Genomic DNA, 24,761 nt, shown 5'->3' on the forward strand with positions numbered 1-24,761 from the left:
TATTTCCTTTAAGTAAGTTCGGCACTCATTCGTGATTAAAAGCATTAAAGTCCTTGAGTAGGAATCGGGTTGTCCTGATAAGCTCAGTGTCTGCAATTTGAGCGATGTGCTGCGTGGAATTAGAACAGTTCATCTCCCCAGCCTCACAGTTTTATGTCGTGATGGTGCCTCCTCCACGGCAGGGACCAGCCGTGCAAATAAAATGAATCAACAAAATGCCCGTGAGCATTAAGGAGGCACTCTACATCACCCCGCCATCCGGCCTGGAATGCAGCTCGCCTAGAATTCTCCAAACTTTAGTTAGTTGAGCTGACGCGTTTCAAGGCACAGAGGCCCCTTCTTCATGGGCAGCTAACGACCAGCACCAACACTCAAACAGGTATGTTTCCGGTTATTATTATCCACATGACCCTGCAGTAGCATATACATCACGTGCCACATGCAGTGAATGATGGGACATGTAGTTTCCACTGTGTGAGTAAAATTATTTCCTTTAAGTAAGTTCGGCACTCGTTCGTGATTAAAAGCATTAAAGTCCTTGAGTAGTGTGGTGTCCTTGTGAATACAAATAAGTAGAAGGCAGGACAAAAGAATAGGCAAGTAGGTTTATTGGCACCTCATCCATCAACCGCTCTTCTCCAACTCCCACTTCCAGAACCCCACGATAGCCCTTCTGATTCCACATTGGAATCCATGCCACATTCTGACCTTAGGCCAGTTAGCTCCACTGTACATTGCCACACATCTTCCCCCTCAACAATAATAATAACAGAATTGCAAATAATCATAAAACAAGAAAATCATCATACAGCATCAGGACAAAGAAACATAAGCTGCCCTGTAACATACTACTAAAATGAACAGAAAGGCATCACAGTAAAATAAACATGTGACATGGCGAAGCACAAATGAACCCCACACACTCTAGCATGACCAACCTATAACCTAACATAGTCCTTCATGTAAACAGGAAGTCTGCGCACCCTTTGACTTCTTTCCCGGATGCCCCTCAAGACCCCAGACTGATTAGAACCAGAGGACAAGAGACCAGAGGATCCAGAACCAGAGACTAACCTGTTGCTATCCGCCTGACCAACAGAAGCAACAGGATTGACCACTACCACGCGACTCTTGTTCCAAATCCTCCCATCACTTGTTTTTACAGCGTTATTAAACACTTTAATCACAGATCTTACATTGGTAAATTTTGACCAAGGTTGACATCCCACAGGAGCTCTTATCTTAACCATATCTCCAACCTTCACCACCTGAAATTGGGCACCTTTCTTACCATCAACATAAAGTTTCCTCAAAGCCTGCTTCTCTATCTCTCTATCCCTCCACCTCCCTACCTGATTATCAACAAAACCCTTGTTTAACTTCATCCAACCAGGACACAACAAAGTATTAGGTATCCTTCCTTTAAATAATTCAAAAGGAGCCCTCCCGGTAGTTGAATGAGGAGACACTCGGTAAGCCAAAATTCTGTCTTGAAGTGATTCCTTCCAATTCAACCCACTGGCTCTTGCCAACTGAATACTCTCCTTAAGAGTCTTGTTGACCCTTTCTATTGCACCATTAGCTTCAGGATGATATATGGCACACCTTTTATGTTGAATACCACATCTCACCATAAAATCCTTGAACTCACTAGAGGTAAATTGTGGTCCGTTGTCCGAAAGAATGCTGTTAGGAAAACCCTCTCTCTTGAAAATTTCCTGCAAGAACCTGATGACACACATCGTAGACACATCCCTAACAGCACCTACCTCTATCCACCTTGAGTATAAATCCAGAACCACTATTAAATATGGAGTATCACATACCCCATGCAAAGGACCAACAATGTCAATCGAAACCTCATCCCAAGGATGATCAGGTAACTTCCTGCACACCATTGGAGTTTGTTTAGTCTTCAAAATCTTGTCACTAGCACAGCATTCAGGACACTCTCGAACCAACCTCTCTATCTCCATATCCATGCCAGGCCACCAAAACTGCAACCTCAGCAGTTCCTTGGTCTTGACAATCCCAAGATGACCAATATGAGCAAAATTGAGCAACTTCTCTCTAATACCCACCGGAGGAACCAACCTCGTGCCCCTTGAAAGTATGCCGTCCACCACAGAAAGCTCATCAGAAACTAATCTCCAGGGTTTCTCCAACTGTTTACCTTCCCCCAACATCACCATCACTCTTGTAATTTCATCATCCTTATTGATTTCTGAAATCCAATCCTCTTGGGTAACAGTACCATCTGTGATTTCACACACATTAACCACCTCATTATCATCCTCACCATCCTCCTCATTGCTTTCTTTGAGATCAACCAACCTAGAAAGACAGTCCGCAGATCTATTTACCACACCCGGAATGTAATCAACCTCAAAATTAAACTCCTGTAAAGAAATGATCCATTTCCTTATTCTAGAAGAAATGGAGTCAAGACCTTTCTTAGAAAACACCTCCTTCAAGGGCTTATGGTCCGACAAAACACTAACCTTCACACCCCACACCAGATTTTTAAACTTCCTTAAAGCCCAAAATATGGCTAAAGACTCCTTCTCTATAACCGAATAACCCCTTTCAGACCCTCTTAGACACCTTGAAGCACAAGCGATCAAACAATCCACTCCATTCTTCTTCTGAAGCAGCACCGCCCCCAATCCTTTTTCACTAGCATCTGTCATGATAACCGTCGGATCGCTAGGCACAAACGCATGAAGGGCTGGCGCTTTACTCAACTCCTTTTTTATCAAGACAAACTCCTCCTCACACTCACTTGACCACAAAAACACCGCATTTTTTACAGTCAATTTCCTCAAACAATGAGTTTTACTTGCATAGCCAGGGATAAATTTACTGTAAAACTCTACCATACCAAGAAAAGAAAGCAATTCTTCCTTGTTGACCGGTACCGAAACATTCATGATGGATTCCACCAATTCCTTCTTGGGAAAAACCCCATGTCCAGTTATACAATGTCCAAGATAATTTACCTCCTGCAACCCAAATTTACACTTATCCTTCCTAAGAGTAAGACCCGCTTCCCTTAAACGTTGCAGGACGGCAAAAACCCGACTATCATGCTCTTGTAAGGTGTTCCCAAAAATCAAAAGATCATCTTGATAGCATTTAACTCCAACAAGGCCCCTGAGAATGTGTGACATTATTCGTTGAAACACAGAAGCCGCCGAGACAAGCCCGAACGGCATTCTACAAAATTTAAAAGTACCCATGGGGGTAACAAAAGCAGTGAGATCCTGGGAGAAGTCATCTAACTCAACTTGATGATAAGCTGAGGCCAAATCAAGAGTTGAAAAGTATTTCGCACCACCCAACGTACCAACCATCTCATCGATGTTCGGTAAGGGAAACTTATCTACTATGACCTCTTTGTTCAAAGCCCTCAAGTCAATGCAAAGGCGAATTTCGCCAGTAGCCTTCTTGGCCACGACTATCGGAGCCAACCATTCTGTAGCTTCAACTGGTACAATTATGCCTGCCTTCATCAATTTATCTATCTCTTTCTGAACGCCAGCTTGTTCATTCAACGGAATTCTCCTTACTCTAGCCACAACAGGTACCGCTCCTACTCTTACTTTAATGTGATGTTTATATCCCTTAAGACACCCCAAGGTATCCTTAAATATGTCAGCAAACTGTTCTACAAACCTGAGGGACGTGTCCCCAACCGCTTGTACTTGAACCTGTGGAGAGGCATTGGGATTTAACCACACCCCCAATAAACGTTGATGAGGCCAACCCATAAGGGAATCACCCTGCTTAGCAACAGATATCTTCCCCGCAATCATCTTCCCACAAAGTTCAATGGTGGCCACAAAATATCCAGACATTTTTATAGGTAAGCCTCCATAACCCATGGGAGAAAGATCACTCTTAAAATATTTCACTCTGTTGACAAAATGTTGCATAAAAACATCCTCTCCAATTATTGTCAGGTGAGAACAGGAATCAAACTTAAAATTAAGGGGTACCCCTTCTATATCCACCACATGAGATGGATGATCACTTTTGCTTGCATCAACTTGAAATGTGACCACCTTTACTTCAGGCTGGTGCTTGGCAGTCATACTGTTATCTTTATTGCCTTTACCCTTGCAACATTTAGCGAAATGTCCTTTCCGACCACACATGTTGCAGATAGCTCTCAGTCCAGGACAATATGGTGAATTAGCAAAATGCCCAAAACGTCCACACCTAAAACACACAGGTTTTCCTCCAACAGGAAAACTGGTTACATTGCTAGGCATAGACATACTAGCATCTTTTCCCTTAATCTCCCTCTTTTGTACCTGGCATACCACTTCTTCTACTTTATTTTCAACCACTGTACTTTTACTCTTTTCTTCAATTTTAGCCTTTTCTTCATTCAACTCATCAACACACTTCCTCATATGCTCTACTTGCTTGGCAATAGTAATCACTTCTTCGAGCGGAGGTTCATCTTTCAACCAGAGTTCTTTCCTGATATCATCATGCGCACACCTCAACACAAACTGATCTCTAATCCTCTCCTCCACAGCAGGACCAAATTAGCATGAGGAAGCAAGCTTCCTCAGAGCCGAAACATACTCTTCCACCGACTCCTCTTTTTTCTGTCCCCTTAGACCAAAGTGGTACCTTTCCATTATCGTGCTCAGCCTTGGTAGGTAATGACGGTCCAATTGTTCAATACATATTTCATATTCATTGAGGTTCCTTTGTTCAGAAGCACTTAACTCAGGTAAATGTTCTAACACCTCTTGACCTTCACCCCCAAGACAATGCAACAATAAGGAATGTTTACGTTCGGCACTGAGATTCGTGCCACACACCCTCGCATAATTCGTAAAAATTTTCTTTCACTTTTGCCATTTAACATTCGGCTCACCTGGACTAGTTAGAAAAAACGGAGGTTGCGTTACATTCTGCATGACGATAGATTTTTTTTTTTTAAATCTTAAACATTACCAAGCTATCAATATCAACATGAAATCAGAATAAATAAAAATAACAAACAAATTAACATATGACCAACTCCACCTTTAGTAGCACAAAACACCTCTAAAATTTCGATCAATTGTTAAAGTACTTGTGACCAGCTGGCTCACATACGGGAAGAAAGAGTTATAAACACACTTCCAATGAAGTATGATTTCTGTGCACGTTCCCTCTGATTCCAAAAAGAAAAAAACAAAGTTCAGTATTTTCCTTTTTTTTTTTTGAACACCGTATTTCCTTACAAATGAATGAAGATCTTCCCAACAACTGAAAATGGCCCCCAACAAGGTTCTCATTGGCTGTCTCCAAGCCTCCTTTTGACGATTCAAGCCTCCACCTGGGAATTGCTGGGACACGCGCTGAAGCCTTTGTTTTCTTTATGACTTCACCGCACACGCGCAGAAGCCTCGCGCCTCCCTTTGGCACACACGCTGAAGCCTTCGTTCTCCTTTATGACTTCACCTGCACATGCGCAGAAGCCTCGCGCCTCCCTTCATGACTCCTCGGTGAACGCGCTGAAGTCTCGCGCTCCGCGTTGAAGTCTCGCGCTCACAGCAACCAGTTTTACGGAGACGTCTCGCGCTCCCGATGCCACCAGCTGTTCTCCTCCTCCAGAAACTCTCACCATACGAAGATCCGCAGCGCCACACCCGGAGCGTCACCAGTCTCGAAGGCCTCCAACAACGCCTCCTCATTCGCAGAGATCACGAATATCAGCTCCAGGATCCACACCGAACCCTCCAGGTTAGTGCCAAACCGATGTTGAGGTGCCTTTACTCCTGCCTTTACTCCCGCTCGTCGCCAAATAAATGTGGTGTCCTTGTGAATACAAATAAGTAGAAGGCAGGACAAAAGAATAGGCAAGTAGGTTTATTGGCACCTCATCCATCAACCGCTCTTCTCCAACTCCCACTTCCAGAACCCCACGATAGCCCTTCTGATTCCACATTGGAATCCATGCCACATTCTGACCTTAGGCCAGTTAGCTCCACTGTACATTGCCACAAGTAGGAATCGGGTTGTCCTGATGAGCTCAGTGTCTGCAATTTGAGCGATGTGCTGCGTGGAATTAGAACAGTTCATCTCCCCAGCCTCACAGGTTATGTCGTGATGGTGCCTCCTCCACGGCAGGGACCAGCCGTGCAAATAAAATGAATCAACAAAATGCCCGTGAGCATTAAGGAGGCACTCTACATCAGCCCCGCCATCCAGCCTGGAATGCAGCTTGCCTAGGATTCTCCAAACTTTCGTTAGTTGAGCTGACGCGTTTCAAGTCACAGAGGCCCCTTCTTCATGGCCAGCTAACGACCAGCACCGACACTCAAACAGGTATGTTTCTGGTTTCTATTATCCACATGACCCTGCAGTAGCCTATACATCCCGTGCCACATGCAATGAATGATGGGACATGAAGTTTCCACTGTGTGAGTACAATTATTTCCTTTAAGTAAGTTCGGCACTTGTTCGTAATTAAAAGCATTAAAGTCCTTGAGTAGGAATCGGGTTGCCCTGACGAGCTCAGTGTCTGCAATTGGAGCGATGTGCTGCGTGGAGTTAGAACAGTTCATCTCCCCAGCCTCACAGGTTATGTCGTGATGGTGCCTCCTCCATGGCAGGGACCAGCCGTGCAAATAAAATGAATCAACAAAATGCCCGTGAGCATCAAGGAGGCACTCTACATCGCCCCTGCCATCCGGCCTGGAATGCAGCTCGCCTAGGATTCTCCGAACTTTTGTTAGTTGAGCTGACGCGTTTCAAGGCACAGAGGACCCTTCTGCATGTGCAGCTAATGAACAGCACCGACACTGAAACAGGTATGTTTCCGGTTTTTATTATCCACATGACCCTGCAGTAGCATATACATCACGTGCCACATGCAATGAATGATGGGACAGTAGGTAGTTATAGTTAGGACCTATTTTCCACAGGAAATCCACAACATTCTATTCCCAATACGTCTGGCGCCGGTTGACGAATCTTCGCGAAATTATCCAAACTGTTGGCCAGCTCCGGTCTGCTCCTATCCTGAAAATTTCACGGTGATTCGTCAAGCGGGGGCCGAGAAAAAAGGGGGGTCCACAAAACGCATTTTCCCCATGCATTTTCCCATAGGACCTGTTGACGCAGCTACAGCCCGAACTGCTGAATGGAATTACACCAAATTTGGCAAAGAGTTAGTCCTCAGTTCAGACTTGTGCCTTTTGCATAAATGGTGTAAATCTGTTCAGTAGTTCCTGAGAAAATTAGGGTAAAAAAGTTAGTGATATCTATGGCCTTGGAGGATCCGCGCACCCTACCCGCACCGTAAGCACACCCTCCCCGAACCAAGCGTGCACCTTCCCGATCACGCGCTGAATGCTAATTGGCTGTCGAGTGTCTGTCTACATTCGAAACCAGGAACTGTTGGCAGCCATTTTGTGCCTCGGTAGAAGCGAGTCTGAAGAAGTAAGGGGAATAAGTGTGTAAAACATATAAAGGGGGCAGGGTAGAAATACTCTGACCCTCTAGTGTTGCTCAGGGGGTCGGGCCCCCTTTTAAAAAAAAAAAAAAAACGCAAAATGCGCGCAGGGTGCGCGGATCCGGACGAAAAAATTAAAAAAACTCGAAGTGCGGGCTTCCGCGCTTCGTTAATAATTCGCCCCCGGGTGGGCCAAATCCCGGGGGCAAAATGTTTATATATTAATAGGGGAGGGGGGCTGTGTGGCACCCCTCCTGGAGCCCTCGAGGGCCCTGGGAACCGCCACCCCCCAGGGCCGGCTCCTACAGTGTCCTGGGGTGCCCACCCCCAGGACACTGTTGTTTGCTATGAGAGGGCGGGAGTCTCCCGCCCTCCCATAGCAAACTTCGTTAGGATTTTTAAAGAGAGAGCAGGTCCTGCTCTCTCTTTCAAAATCCAAACAAGATTGCTTTTCCACACGGGGAGCTGCATGTCAGCAGCTCCCCATGTGGAAAAGCAATGCCGGCTCTCGAAGGACGCGGGGAGCCGGCTGGGACCGTGGGGGCGTTGGGGCTCCCCCCACGGTCTCCAATGTTTTTTTATAAGCCCCGGGGGATGGGGTCCCCGGGGATAATAACAATTAGTGATAGGGGATATTTTTTTTTTACGGTAAAATTAGTAGTCGCGCATCCTATCGTGTTGGGTGCACGGTTCCTCACGCGTTGGGTGCGCGGTTCCTAACGCGTTGGGTGCGCGGATCCAAGGAAAAAAACTGACATTTTTGGGAGACAAACATCTTGCTTAAGTGTTTGGTTCTTGAGTGGCTCTAAAAAGAGCAGTTGTGTTCATTGAGAGTTTTTGGTACTTATAAGTAAGTACCTATACAGAGTCTAAAGTTGTTGAGGAAGACTCTGTTTCCTTCATCAGTAAAGTGTACTCCATCTCTCCTATACCTCTCTTGCATATGAAAGCGCAGATTGTTATTGTAAATGGACCCCATTCTATAGTCTCGGAGAAAAGCAGAAACAGATTTATTCACATGTTTCCTAGCTTTCTCAATCTGTGGACAAAAATGATTGGACCAGTTCCACTTCTGCCTTTGGCATATGTTAGAATACACAAAGGCAGTTTTGGGAAAAAGTGAAAACAATTCTGCAAAGGTGTCCTTCATAAGCATTTCCAGACCTACCCCAGTCAAAGTGCCAAGGTCATTGCCACCACAGTGCACTATTATGAGGTCAGGGTGTTGGATATGCATAAAGGTTTTTACCAATGACATCAATTGGTGCCACTTTAACCCTCTCTGTCCAATCCATTTAATGTCTACATTTGGCAAACCTAGGTCTTTGTGACTGCCTTTGTTTTCTGCATGCCTTTGGCTCCAGAAAATATAGCTGTGTCCCACAATACACACTCTAAGCATCTTGAAGGGAGGTCTGGATGCACTCAGATGGTCTCTGTAAATGAAATGGCAGTTTGAAAAGTAAGATTTTTCTAAAATGGTGGCTAAGATGCAGTTTTGAAAAAAGGCAAGAAATCATTGGTTGTTTGACAACCTTCTACATTGAAAGGTAGGGTGCATGTTTCTGTTTTTTAAACGCATGATTCGTATTGGTTAACAAAAAGTGCGTGAAAGGAACATTATATATGATAAGCTGATATGTTGAAAAGTCAAGCACACTTGCTGTTTTGATTAGCAACATTGTTGCTGAACTTGTGACCTGTGTGCTCAATTTAGTGTTCCATGACCTGTTGCTATGGTAACAGGCAGAAGGCAGATTGGGGGTAGGGTTCAAATTTATGTCATTTGGAAAGGGTTGAAATGTTTAACCAATAGAAATGTGTGTTTGGTTTTGAATTTATGTGGGACGGAATGTGATTTGATGTTTACATGTATATATATGGAAATGAGAGGGAAACTTTGCCATTCTTTGGTTTTGCTGAGAGGTGCACAGTGCAGAGATTCTGTATAAAAAAATCTGGTGTGTGACTGATATCTGGTGTGTGACTGATATACTTCTTAATCTACAAAACAACTTGAAAGGTGAGTTATTTAATTGTGAGGGGATGTATGTAGACTATTTTAATTGTAATCAGACTAATGTATTTCTCCTGCTAAAGTGTAGGGAGTACTTTTTTTTGTTTACAATCTTATTGATAGTGTGTGTGCATGTAGAAACTGTGATAAGCATTTGTGTTTTTCACGTGTTTGCAGACAGATAACTGTGCTGTTTTTATATTTTGGTACAGTTAGAAATCAGTCATTGTTTGTGAATTTGCAAAATGAGTCATGTTTGAACACTAAAATGTAGTACTCATAGATTAAGAAATGTGTTTTGGTAAACTCCTAGGGATAGTGTTGTTTGTCTAGAAACACACTGTGAGTCTGTGTGCATTTGGGTAACCATTGTGAGAGAATAATTTGGTAACATCATGTATTTGCTGACAGATGACTGTTTTAAAACCTGTCATGTTGTCAAGTTTTAGTAGCATTAGAAGCCAGTCTTTGCTTATGCATCGATAAAATGAGTCAGGCATTGACAGTAAACTTAAATATGTAGATTGTGTGGAGTACCCTTACCTCTTCTAGACTAGTGAATGAGTTTTGGTAAACTCCTAGGATAGTGTTGCTTGTCTAAAATCATACTGTCAGTCTGTGTGCATTTGGGTAAGGATTGTGAGAGAAGCATTTGCTAACATTATGTATTTGCTGACAGATGACTGTTTTAAAACCTGTCATGTTGTCATGTGTTAGTAGCATTAGAAGCCAGTCTTTGCTTATGCATTGATAAAATGAGTCAGGCATTGACAGTAAAGTGCAGTATTGAAATATGTAGATTGTGTGCAGTCCCTTTACGCCTTCCACAGTAGTGAATGAGTTTTGGTAAACTCCTAGAGATAGTGTTGCTTGTCTAGAATCACACTGGGAGTCTGTGTGCATTTGGGTAAGGATTGTGAGAGAAGCATTTGCTAACATTATGTATTTGCTGACAGATAAGTGTTTTAAAACCTGTCATGTTGTCAAGTTTTAGTAGCATTGGAAGCCAGTCATTGCTTATGCTTTGATTAAATGAGTCAGGCATTGACACTAAAGTGGAGTCCTGAAATATGTAGATTGTGTGCAGTCCCCTTACCCTTTCCATAGTAGTGAATGAGTTTTGGTAAACTCCTAGGGATAGTGTTGCTTGTATAGAATCACACTGTGAGTCTGTGTGCATTTGGAAACCCATGTGAGAGAAGCATTTGGGAACATCATGTATTTGCGAACAGATAACTGTTTTAAAACCTGCCATGTTGTCAAGTTTTAGTATCATTAGAAGCTAGTCTTTGCTTATGCTTTGATAAAATAAGTTAGGCTTTGACACTAAAGTGCAGTACTTAAATATGTAGATTGTGTGTAGTCCCCTTACCCCTTGCACAGTAGTGAATGAGTTTTGGTAAACTCCTAGGAATAGTGTTGCTTGTCTAGAATCACACTGTGAGTCTGTGTGCATTTGGGAACCATTGTGAGAGAAGCATTTGGTAACATCATGTATTTGCTGACAGATAACTGTTTTAAAACATGTCATGTCGTCAGGTTTTAGTAGCATTAGAAGCCTGTGTTTGCTTATGGATTGATAAAATGAGTCAGGCTTTGACACTAAAGTGCAGTACTTAAATATGTAGATTGTGTACAGTACTCTTACGCCTTCTACACTACTGAATGAGATTTGGTAAACTCCTATGATAGTGTTGCTTGCCTAAAATCACACTGTGAGTCTGTGTGCATTTGGGTAAGGATTGTGAGACAAGGATTTGGTAACATTGTGTATTTGGTGACAGATAACTGTTTTAAACCCTGTATTGTTGTCAAGTTTTAGTAGCATTAGAAGCCAGCCTTTGCTTATGCTTTGATTAAATGAGTCAGGCATTGAGACTAAAGTGGAGTCCTGAAATATCTAGATTGTGTGCCGTCCCCTTACCCCTTACATAGTAGTGAATGAGTTTTGGTAAACTCCTAGGGATAGTGTTGCTTGTATAGAATCACACTGTGAGTCTGTGTGCATTTGGGAACCACTGTGAGAGAAGCATTTGGGAACATCATGTATTTGCTGACAGATAACTGTTTTAAAACCTGCCATGTTGTCAAGTTTTAGTAGCATTAGAAGCCAGTCTTTGCTTATGCTTTGATAAAATGAGTTAGGCTTTGACACTAAACTGGAGTCGTGAAATATGTAGATTGTGTGCAGTCCCTTTACTCTTTGCACAGTAGTGAATGAGTTTTGGTAAACTCCAAGGGATAGTGTTGCTTGTCTAGAATCACACTGTGAGTCTGTGTGCATTTGGGAACCACTGTGAGAGAAGCATTTGGGAACATCATGTATTTGCTGACAGATAAATGTTTTAAAACCTGTCATGTTGTCAAGTTTTAGTAGCATTAGAAGCCAGTCATTGCTTATGTATTGATACAATGAGACAGCCATTGACAGAAAAGTGTAGTACTGAAATATGTAGGTTGTGTACAGTACCCTTACCCCTTCCACAGTAGTGAATGAGTTTTGGTAAACTCCTAGAGATAGTGTTTATGTTTTTTGTTTATGTGTATGTTTTTTTTCGATTTTTATAGCGCACAAATACCCGGAGGTGTCTCGGCGCTCTGTATCGCTCTGCTCGTCTAGAATCACACTGTTAGTCTGTGTGCATTTGGGAACCACTGTGAGAGAAGCCTTTGGGTACTTCATATGTTTGAATATGCATTACTGCTTAAAAACTTTCCTGTTCTCAAGTTTTGTTAGAATTAGAAGGCAGTTATTGCTTATGTAATCACCCAGGAAGTGTCCTTGCAATACTGCAAACATTCAGTTAATATTCAAGTAGTATCTAAGTGAGGCAGGCCTTAGCACATGCATTGATTCAAATGCTTATCCACTATGCATGCAGTCCTCTAACCATCTACACAGTTCTCTTTCACACCTTTAATTCCACAGTCAGTATTCATACACTTCAAGCAAACACTCTGTTACTCCCCATGTACTCCTCTAGTGACCCATTCAGTAGCATATACTAAACCATTCACTTTGCCAAAACCCCAACATTTATAAATTCACCCAGGCACTCTCTTTTTAGTACTCTTATCATTCAGTCAGCATCCAAGTGCTCATGCAGCGAGCCAGGCCTTACAACATGGACTGCTTGAAACCCCTATGCATTATGCAGACAGGCCTCTAGTCACCTACACATTTGTCTTTCACTTCTTTAATTAACTAGTCAGTTTCTATATATTTCAATAAACATATTGTCACTCATCTTGCACTCATCCAGTGACTGATCCAGTACCATGTACTAATCTTTTTACTGTGCCAAAACTGAAAAACTTAACAGTTTTACCCAAGCACTGTTCTAGCAGTAGTCTAATGATTCAGTCAGTTTCCAGGTACTCATGTAGTGAACCATGCATTACCACATAGAGGTCTACAAATGTCTATGCAGTATGCATGCAGTCTTCTAACATACTATACACTTGTCCTTAACAGCTTCAATTCCCCAGTCAGTATCCATGTACTTTCAGCAAACATCCTGTCACTCCCCTTGCAATGTTCCAGTGACTTATTCAGCACCATGTAGTAATGCATTCACTGCGCCAAAACTGAAACACTTGTAAATTCACCCAGGTACGCTTCTTGCAATAGTCTAATCATTCAGTAAGTACCTAAGTACTAATGGAATGAGGCAGGCCTTAGCACATGGATCGATTCAAATGTGTTTCCAGTATGCATGGAGGCCTGTAAGTACCAACACAATTGCCTTTGTGACGTTCAATCTCTCTGTCAATATCTATAAACTGCAATAAACACTCTGTCACTTTAATTGCACACCTCCACTGACTCATTTGGCAGTAAGTACTGACCTATTCACTGCACTAGAATCCAAAATCTTAAAAAGATTCACCGAGTCACTTTTTTTTGTAGTACTCTAATGATTCAGTCAGTAGTCAGGTAGTTTTGCAGTGATCCATGGATCTATGGACTGTTTCAAATGTCTATCCATTATGGATCTAGGTCTCTAGCCACCTACATACTTGTCTTTCACACCTTTAATATCCCAGACAGTATTCATACAGTTCCTGCAAATACTCTCTCACTCTCCTTATACTGCTCCAGTGACCCATTCAGCACCATGTACTAATCCATTCATTGCACTGAAAGGAAACCACTTATAAATTCGCCCAGGTAGTCTCCTTGCAGTGCTTTAATCATTCAGTCAGTATCTAAGTACTCATGCAGTGAGCCAGCCCTTAGCACATGAATTGCTTCAAACGTCTATCCAGTATGCATGAAGTCTTCTAACCACCTACACACTTGTCTTTCACATCTTTAATTCCCCACTCAGTATACATATAGTGCAGCAAACATCCTATCGATCCCCTTGTACTCCTCCAGTGACCCATTCAGCACCATGTACTAATCCATTCAGTGCGCCAAAACCCAAACACTTATAAATTCACCCAGGCACTCTCTTTGCAGTACTCTAATCATTCAGTCAGTACCCAAGTACTCATGCAGTGAGCCAGGCCTTAGTACATTAATTGATTCAAATGCCTATCCATTTTGCATGCAGTCCTCTAACCACCTACACACTTGTGTTTTACACCTCCAATTCCATAGTCAGTATTCATACACTTGTAGCAAATACTCTGTCACTCCTCTTGGAGTCCTCTAGTAACCCATTCAGCACCATGGAGTAATCCATTCACTGTGCCAAAACCCGAACACTTATAAACTCACCCAGGTATTCTTCTTGCAGTACTCTAATCATTTAATCAGTATCCAAATAGTATTGGAGTTAGACAGGCCTTTACATATGAATGGATTGAAACATGTGTCCAGTATGCATGTAGGTCTCTAATCACCTTCACACTTGTCTTTCACACCATCAATAATCATGTCAGTATTCATACACTAGGAAATACCCTGTCACACACCCAGTTTGTTTCCTAATAGTATTGTAATCATTCAGTCAGTTAGCATGTACTCTTTTAGTGAGGTAGGCTTTAGGGCATGAACTGTTTCAAAGTAGTATGCACTATGCTTGTAGTGTTTTAACCATCGTCACACTTGTGCTTCATGGCTATAGTTTATAAAATGTATTTTTACAGTAATAGAATAGTTATTAATATACTTTTATTTGTGATTCTTTTTTACAGTTACTGTTTTTCGACATTTAAAATAGAGAAATCATGCCTGAAAAAAAAGAAAAAGAAAAGAACAGAGACAGGAGAATTACTTGAAGAAAAGTCAACCACAAGTATTGAATGTACAAGATAATGTGGCTAAAAAGAAAAAATCTTCTGGTAAGATCACAATGCAATTTATTAAAAATGTTTGTAGGAGGAAACAGAATGTACAGAACGCTGAATCCAATGTGAATGTTTCAACTAGAAAAAAAATCAAAATAAGAGGAAAAGCAAAAAAAACAAATATTCAGTCAAAGGAGACAAAGTGTGCTAAAAGAAGGCAAAATCAGTATAAGGAATTACGAAAAAAAATATTTTACAAGAGAGTAGTACAAAATTTGCTGAAAGACGTGAAGAAATATAAAAAGAGAGCTCTGTTTTATAAAAAGAAGAAGCATATTGAAAACATTGTTGAAAAGGCTTTAGAAGTAAAAAGGAAACTATTCATTTTAGTATTAAACAGAATTCGATCACTAGATAAACCAATAAATTTAATGAAGGCCAAAAGTAGGAGGAAAAGAGTAATTAATAGAAAAAAAATGTGTGATATTTTTGGGGGAGAATGGAAACACAGTTCCAGTTCAGAGCCTTTCTTTAATGAAGAGAGTTATTTACAGAGCAAAAAATTACTGTTTGCAGTTGACACCAGTGGTAGAGGTTACGAAGTTAGAGATGGTTGTCCAATTGAGAAAGAGAAAATGGTTGAAAGAAATTCAGAAGAAGTGATAGCTGATGAAGTTCTAGGGAGACGTCCTAAAAAAGTGTTAAACAAAAGATTAAGGTGTTGCAAGGACAAGACCCTTGCAGAGTGAGAAAAAATACTGGTTTGCAAGGTCATTCTCTGGCTTGTCTTTCTAGGAAAGTTAGGGAAAGTGTTTTTCACCATTTCAGGATGCTGGCAGTACATCATACTCAAATGCGGAAGTTAGTGAGAAGATTGTATATGCGACAAGTCCAGCACTAAAGTTAAATGAGTTGAACATTACTCTTTTACGTGGCTCAGTATCAGATGTGAAGAAGGTTTGTGAGGATATTGAGTTTTGTTACTTTGGTCCTCAGCAAGAGAGTGGAGAAACTGTGACATTAGTAGAAGAAAATGTTGAAGACAATGTAGAACCTGTGATTACAAAAAAATTTGAGGATGAAATCACAAAGTTTAAGGTAATTTCAGGTGAAAGACCAAATGTTTCTTGTATTTGTTGTCGACGAACTCACTATAAAAATCAGACTAGGGGTGTCAATCTGTATTTAAAAAGTGAAATAGAAGATAATGATAAGTGGATGGAATTTGCAACTTATTTGCTGGTAGAGGATTTTTTTGATTTGGGATCTGAGCAGCGTATTTGCAAATATTGTTATAACAAATTAGTTGAGAATAAAATGCCTGCTAGAGCAGTTCATAATAATCTAGAGTTGGTTGCTCTTCCTCCAGAGCTGATAGATTTAAATACGTATGAGTCCATTCACATTTCACCCGTTTCAGGCTATTGTTCGTATGGAGCCTAAAACAGGTAAATTACCTCCATCAGAGTTGCAAAGAGGATTGAAAGGAAGAGTTGTGTATTTACCGTTAGACTTAAGGAAAAATATTGAAACTATTGGTGTAGACCTTGCAGCAAATGAGCCACTAGTCATTCTAGTTAATGGTGTTCCTACCAAAAATAAGAAAATCTGGCAAGAGTTAGTGGATGTTAGAAAAGTGCAAAAGGCATCATTGTATCTGTTAAAAAATAATGAGTACTATAGACATGTGTTTGTAGGAGAGGAAGAAATAGATTTAGCAGAAGATACTGAAACATTAAGTGGACAAATTGAAAAAGTGGACATGTCCAGATGTGAAGAAATCTATGAATATTACAGTGTACATCCACTTCATTCTAAAGAGGTGATGGGGAATACGATTGAGTTGTTCCAAATGGAAAAAGCAACAGGAAGTCACATGAGTGTATGGGAAGAGAGTTTGGAAGCTCGTTGTTTCCCGTAGTTGTTTCCAACAGGAAAAGGTGGACGATATGATGAACGTCCTGTGCAGATTCCTGCATCTGAATATAGGACAACAAGATTAAATGCAGAAGAACCCAAGATTTCGACAATGTATCCCTTATATGTTTCATCTTCTGTTTGAAAGTGACTTGTCTGGACTTTCATATGCAGTAAATCACATTTTAAAAACTGGAATGCATCTGCAAAATGTAACTGCTAAGGATTTTATGGATAAAGTGCATCAGAGAAATGCTCATTTAGAATCTCAGTTGATTAATCTGATGGCATGTCAGCGAGGGACTAATGAATATTGGTACCGTCGTCATGGAGAACTGAAATGTATGCTACGTAACTTGGGAACTCCTACATGGTTTGTTACACTAAGCTGTGCTGAGTATGCTTGGGATGATTTACTTGAATTTCTTCGAGAGGCAAATTGCAATATAAAAAATATTGAATACAAGACACCTGGAGAATTGTGCTCATTGGATCCTGTTAATGTATGCAGATATTTCAATCATAGATTTGAAGCTATGATGTCTTTCATCTGCAATAAAAAGAATCCTCCTCTTTGAGAAGTTGTGGATTTCTTTTGGAGAAAGGAGTATCAAGCAAGAGGTGCTCCTCATATACATATGTTGTTATGGATCAAGGAAGCCCCCAAATTTGGAACAGATTCAGATGAAACTGTTTTGTCTTTCATTGAAGATTATGCCACATGTGCTGTACCCAATAGCAAAGAACATAAAAACTTAAAACAACAAGTCTTACAATTCCAAAGTCATCTATGTGCAAAATACTGTCGACGAAAGTACAAGTCAAAGGATAAGTTCTTTACCAAATGTCGTTTTGGGTTTCCATGTCCTGTATTATCCAAAGGAAGAGTGAACTGTTTTATGTCAGCTGTGCGACATACTATCACAAGAAAGTCTCCGAAAAATACCTACAAATTAAAAAGAAGTGAAGAATCAAAATACATAAATGACTACAATCCAGTTATTTTATCCATGTGGAATGCTAACATGGATATTCAGTATGTTGCGGACAATTCCATTGCTGTCGCTCGGTATGTAACGTCCTACAGTATTAAATCAGAAAAGACGGAATTTAAAGAAATGTGGGAAGAGATTTCTCACGAGAAGACTCTTAGTAAGAAATTATACAGTTTGAAGATGTTATCGCATCGTGAAATTGGAGCCTATGAATGCTCAGATCGGTTATCATCTGCAAGTCTATATTCAAAAAGTAGAAGAATCATTTGGGTGAATCTAGGTCTTGCAGGAATGTGAAATCGGGTACTGAAATCTGTTCAAGAAATTGAATGTTTAGCAGAAAAAGAACCAGAAAGTACAGATATTTTGAAAACGAATATGTTGGACACATATTACCCGAACAGAAGTAATCATCTTGAGAGCATGTGTCTCTATGAAGTGCTGCAAAACTACACTTTTAAACGGAATACTACAGAGAACATCAATGATGGAAAATATGCAGTTATTGGTTCTGAAGGATGTCTGGTGAAACCAAGGAAAGGAAATGTAATTAATCACAGGAAAGTGAGTTACGACACTGCTGATAAAAGGGAATTTCACTATTTAGCCCTTTTGCAAATGTTCAAACCATGGCGTTCAGAACTGGAATTACTTGGAGATTTTCAGAGCTATGAAGATTCATTTAATGCTTGTAAAGATAACATACAATGCAGTGCTTTTGCAAATTATGTGAAAATGTTGAATGATGAAATTGATCAAGAAGCTACAATTGCAGCTGAGATTGCTAGAGACAGTTCTCAAGACAGTCAAAGTTCTGCTGCACTGAGTCAAGATCCGCTAGGACAACCAATTGTTGAAAATGAAGCAGCAACTGCCATGAATGAGGTTGAAACAGCAATGTATCAAGCTCAAGAAGATGTAATACAGTTAGGAAACTTGGAAGAACAACTAAATGTTGAACAGAAACAAATACATCAACAAGTGAAAGAGCATATTGACCATGGATTACTTCATGAAAAGAAAGGGTGCTCATGTACATCATTTCAACCTATCCGAATGTATGTGAGTGGTCTAGCTGGAACAGGAAAAAGTTTCTTAATTAAAGTAATTTCAAGTTATCTGCAAAAAACAACTGAGTCGCATTTGTCTTGTGTTGTCACTGCTCCAACTGGGTTGGCAGCACATAACATTAAAGGAATTAATTTACATTGTTTACTAATGCTACCAGTAGAGCATGAGAACAAATTGGAATACCACAAGCTATCTGTAGAAGCTTGTTGTGAAGTTTTAAGAGTCTTGAAGAAAATTAAACTTCTCATTATTGAAGAGGTGAGCATGGTCTCAAACTTGATGCTTGCCTTTGTGCATTTAAGAATGCAACAAATTCTTAAAAGAGAGTATGACGTGTTATTTGGAGGAAAACACGTCATAGTTTTTGGAGATCTATTGCAACTCACTCCGGTAAAAGGACAACCAGTATTTAAAACACTTGCACTTGAAGATACCAGAAAGTCTCTTGGTAGTGTTTGTAATGTGAACATTTGGACTAATTTTGAATACAAAGAACTGACAACAAATATGCGACAAGCAAATTATGCTGAATATGGAAGTATTCTTCAAGATATAAGAATTGGAATTCTTACAAAACATGGCAAACAAGCTTTGGAAAGTCGATTACTTTGCAATGTCTTTCCAAATGAAAATGTAATTCCTGCAAAAGTGTACGTGAAAATTGCTGAAAATAAATCAGTGATCTGTTTAATGCCAACACTGCGAGAGTGTTCCATATTCAACGAAGAACTATTGAAACTGGAAAATGAAGAAATTATAAAAATGGAAGCCATCGATAAAATAGAGCATGAAGGAATTACTATTATTTTGACGGGAAAGTTGAAAACAAAACTGGATTCTTTAGAAAAAAAAATATCTAAAACAGCTGGTTTAGAAAAGATACTGTATGCGTGTGTAAACTGTCAGGTAATTTTAAGGCGAAATTTGGATGTAGAAAAAGGGTTAGTTAATGACGCAATGGGTAAAGTGGTAGATTTTGTTAATTATCAGAAAAAAGAAGGAATTTCATTTTTAAAAATTAAATTTGATCAGATTGAAGAAGTTAAAGAAATTGGTCGTTGTTCAGTTAGTTTTTTGCTTGTTAAATATTTATATGTCCGTAGGAAACAATTTCCATTTTCTCTGGCATATGCAGTGACTATTCATAAATCTCAAGGATTAAGTGTAGACAGTGCATTGGTGAACATTGGATCTACTGTATTTAAAGAGGGTATGGCATATGTTGCTTTATCGCGAGTCAGAACATTATCTGGTTTGTTTTTGATTGATTTTGATGAGACAAAGGTTACTGCGGATGCAAACTGTAAAAGAGTATAATAGGTTAAGAAGGGTGTATGCTCCAAATTTAGGTAAATATCCTGTATTTGAAAAGCGTGTGGTTGGTCGAAAAAGAAGGTTTGACAGTATCTGTTCTGAAGGTGTTGAGAAGGGAATAGCACAAGATAATGTTGTGATTGCAAGTAAAAAGAAATTGGACACTGTTGAAAAGGTTGTTGGTTATCAGCTTGAAAATAGTTCAGGTGTCAACTGCTATGCTAATGTAGTGGTCAATGTTGTTTTTTATCTTGAAGGTTTGCAAGAACAAATTATGCAGAATCGGCAACAAAGATTTTGTTCTCTGTTGCATTCTGTTTTTTAAAAATTGACAACAGACACAAGTAAAATACAATCTGTTTCAGATGTTCGTAATCTTTTGGATGTGTGTTCTGGTTCTACACAATTTTCACTAAATATCCAACAAGATGCTCAGGAATTTTTAATGTATATGCTTACCATTTTTGAAAATGAAGGTGTAGAAATAGAAATTATTTTGGCCTTTCTTACAAATGGGAACATTATTGTGAAAATTGCATGTATACATGTAGCTCCAATGTAGACACGGAGAGATTTCTGTATTTAACATTACCAGACTGTAAATCAGTGTCTTTCAATAAATTATTTAAAGCTGCAAATCAAAACAGGGAGTGTAGCCAATGTAAATTAGAAATGTTATCCACATTATTTTTAACAAAACATGGCAAATACATAATTTTAATGATGCAACGTTGTAGAGCTGACGGAAGAAAATTGGATACTTTAATAAAGCAATTTGTAGCAGCACAACTATCAATATCAGGAAGGACTTTTGTAGCAATTGCTATAATTTTCCATGATGGTCCTTCCACCACATCTGGACATTACACTGCCTATCTAAAATGTGACAAAGGCTGGACACTTTGTAATGATTCCCAGTTGGTTTTCAAACAACGTTTGCCTAGGGAATTACAAAATTCCTACCTAATATTTTTAAAATCAAAATTTTAGGAAGATAATTCACTCTCTGATAAATGTATTATTATAATTTAATAGGACTACCATTGGACAATTTACATAAAAAAGGAGTGCAAAAATACCATTTGGCCTCAAGGAAAGGTATATGTTTGAATTATGGCCTTTTTGGTGGTCATTGATTCGGTGAATATTTTAAAGCGGCAACATTTACAGCTTTTATAAGTTAAAGTTATAAAATGTTGTTAGCCGTAAGCATTTCATATATGTGTGATTTGTATTTTCTGGTATTTTACTGAGATTAGCATGTTGGTTTCTTTTTAACAATCTTCCTGATTGTTTTTTTTTTTGCCCGCTGTTAAGTGATGAGTACGATTGAAATCACTATTTCTAGTGAAATTCAATATATTCTGAGAACAGCAAAAAAGGCAAACAAATTACTTTGTGGAAATTATGCTGTGTTGTAAAAAATGTATTATTACATGTTATAACTATTTTTATCTTTTCTTTCACAGATCCTAATTTTAAAATAAGCAATTTACATCAATTTAGATTACAAAGAAAATCTGACAAAAATGTATACCATTTTTTATTTCTATTACTGTGAAGGTAAGTTTAACTAAGTATCAATATACAGACTGGAGACATCTGCAAGAAGCTACAAAGTTTAAACACGTTTTTAAAAACACTCTGGGGCAGATTTATGTTTCCTGGCGCATCCCTGCAAATCAGCAGGGATGCGCCAGGAAAGATGCGTCACGCAAGTTTACCCTTGCGCCACCACAGATGCGCCGCATTTACAATGCAGCGCATCGTGGCGCAAGGATAAACAGATGAGTGACGCATCTGATGGTATAAGGGCGGCGCATTGCTGGAGTCGTGTCGCAAGCACGACGCAACTCCAGCAATGCTCAAGGGCTGCCCATACCTAACATGCTGCGTCATGCCTTACGCCTGCTTCAAGCAGGCGCAGGGTTTTGACGCAGCAGCGTCGGAAAAGTGACTCAGTGAAATCTTGTAGATTTCACTGCGTCACTTTTCCGAGGTTTTTTCCGACGGGACACCCACCCTGCATACATTAAACCTGGCGCAGGTTTAATGTAGCGCAGGGCTTTACAACGTGACGCATCTCCCTAGATGCGTCACGTTGTAAATAAGACGCAACATGGCGCATGGTTTACGCCGCCGCTGCGACACAGAAGTGACGCAACGGTGGCGTAATTGTCTCGCAAGGGGCTTGTAAATCTGCCCTGAAGTGTTCTCAGGTGAAAAGCGTTTGCACATTTTTTCTAACATGTTCAAGCAGTCACATATAGAATGATTTGCTCCTGCTGTGTAAATGCTGTTTCAGGTGCTGGACGGGACACTAGGACAGGAAAATCAGCAGCATGTGCACCTCCACTGATCAAGGTTGCGCCCAGTGTCAATGCCCTGTTTCCTTTATTTTAGTTGATCAGTGGGTTTTACAACTGTTTTCCATAAAAAGCGTTCTAGCGTTTGAGATCCGAGGCCTATACTTTTGAGGGTATAAAAAAAGGTAGCTTTCAAATTGTGGTTTGCATAATTTATTCAGACTCTTACTTAATTTTAACTGACTATCATTTGCAGTCACTAGCTTCCCCTGCCAGCAGTCATCTGGAAAGCATCAGTTGCAATAATACTTGTGCCAAACCCTGAACAAGCTGTCTACTTCATGGTACCAGGAACTCTGCGAAAACGAGGCCGTGTTTCCAAAACGATCCTCCTTTATTTCACAGGGACTCAAAGCTGAGATTCAGAGTATTGAATCCTGCAAGGGGGAGCTTTGCAAATACTGGTCGGGCTTTTCAAGAGGGTATTATTGTCTTGATGATGCACAAAGCAGCGAACTCATTCAGAGGACATAGGACCAAATTTAAAATGCTACACTGGCGCCGGTGCAATTTTGCACTTACTTTTCTACTTCCAGGCACATTCAAACACATTTGAACACGGCGATCAGTACAAAATTGCGTTTTGCACCAGCCCATGCTTAAAAATGTTCGGACAAACGTTAGTGCAAAACTGTAATGGCACCAGTGTACTATCAGCAGTGCAGAAATATTGATGGAAAACGGCGCCGGCTTTGTTGTCAATAGAATTAGCGAGAATGTAATTGCCTCGTGGCAACAGTATCCACAGGGTTTGTTATAGGTGATAACTAAGCACACCATAAGCAGATTTTCTGATAATGCAGACTCACACTCTCTAATCTTGGGAAAGATTTCATTCTTTCTAAAATGTAGCAATAAACGATGTCTCCTGAAAGGAACAGAGGCACACTGTAAAATCACCTTGAACGGGCGCGGTGCACTTTGACCAGACATAACATGGCATGATAATGCCAGCTACACAGGAAGGACCATAATGCAGTCAGGGAAGGTCCCTTGCATTGTTGTTTTCGAACAGAAATAGTGCAAAGAAGTCGGTAACAGCTGGGGTTAAACAGAGTGCGCGCGCACAAAAGTCTCCACGGCTCTATAAATGCAAAGAAAGCCAGGACAAGAGAGCGCGCGCATAATCAGCCCCGGCCGTGCATCTGTGACTGTGAGCTTACTATGTCCCAAAAATAAGCTACGACAGTATGACACTGCTCCAACCTTTGGGTTTTACTCACCGCAATAAACGTACTCCACCGTTAGAGATGGCGAAACGCACAGGGTATGTTTCTCTGGTTCTCGACCAAAGGCCTGAATGAAGAGAGTAAATAAAATAACTGGCCCCAGAGTCGCCATTCTCAACTCCTTGCCGACAGTAAAGAGGAACACGTTTAGGTTTCGTTATTATTAAGCAGCGCTTCCCGCAGCTTTTAAACAAAAGCACATTAACTCTTTCAGATAATGATTATTTGAGTGGGTGAAATTCGGAAATAAACAGACAAAGCCAATAGGTTAGCATTTAATGGGGCATGCATGCAAGTATAGGTAGGAACAAAAGGTGTGGACATGGAGGCTTAACAACCAGTGGCAGCTGGTAATGTTACCAGGGAGGGGTGGAGCGTGACATGTGGAGAAGTGTAATCTTGATCCCATTTGAGATATTGTAGAAGTGCATCATAATTCTGAGTAGTCCGCACTCAAATATATTCTGTGTGAATAATGTTACTATAAAGATTTATATAACATTTATAAATTAATGTGACAGGAGAAGTTAACAAAATGTGTCCCATTGTGAGGTTAATAGATTAGAATGGGAATGGTTAAACAAACATTTAAAATGTATACGTGTAACAACAATTATGTTCATGCAGGTGCATTTAGAATGACATCTTCGTAATTCTCTACAATTTATACATGTATTAAGAAGCTGTATTTATTGTGTGTGTAGAAATGTGAAAGTATTCTGTAACCCGGTGCACTGTTGAAATTGACTAGAGGGGGCCTCAAGAAACAGTATAGTTCATGCTCACGTTAAAATCTAACATGTAATTCCTATTTAATCTTCAGTGGAGAATGCAGTTCCTTGTATTTTGTCTCCACTGTGGGTATGAATAAAACCTCCTTAGTTAGCATAGAAGGGTTTTGTTTTCATTAGATAGCAAGGTATGAGAAGACGAAGTTGGCACGGAGGAGGACAGTAACAAGCAAGGAGGTGAGTTCTCATGGGAGAGGAGAGGAATGACCAAGGACAAACTAAGTTGCAACTTATCAATGGTGGAAATGTACTGGCACGATGGTTCTTCAGAGGACAGTGTATGAGCAGGCATCTCTGCACTATGTGTAAATGGGTGAGGGTCTTGGGTGCTTGGTGGGTGCATGGATTAATAGTTGTCTAG

General features: G+C 40.2%; 1 protein-coding gene across 1 annotated transcript in view; it reads right to left on the minus strand.

Annotated features, from left to right (window-relative positions):
- Nucleotides 1-23,742, minus strand: part of LY96 (lymphocyte antigen 96) — a 613,732-nt gene extending 589,990 nt beyond the window's left edge. The window contains exon 1 of the mRNA XM_085604111.1: nt 23,604-23,742. Coding sequence (XP_085460237.1) covers nt 23,604-23,721 — 118 coding nt within the window. The 5' untranslated portion in view covers nt 23,722-23,742. The remainder of the gene's footprint in view (nt 1-23,603) is intronic.
- Between the last annotated feature and the right edge of the window lie 1,019 nt (nt 23,743-24,761).

The sequence above is a fragment of the Triturus cristatus genome, chromosome 5_1 (genome assembly GCF_964204655.1).
Source record: "Triturus cristatus chromosome 5_1, aTriCri1.1, whole genome shotgun sequence".
NCBI classification, from domain to species: domain Eukaryota; kingdom Metazoa; phylum Chordata; class Amphibia; order Caudata; family Salamandridae; genus Triturus; species Triturus cristatus.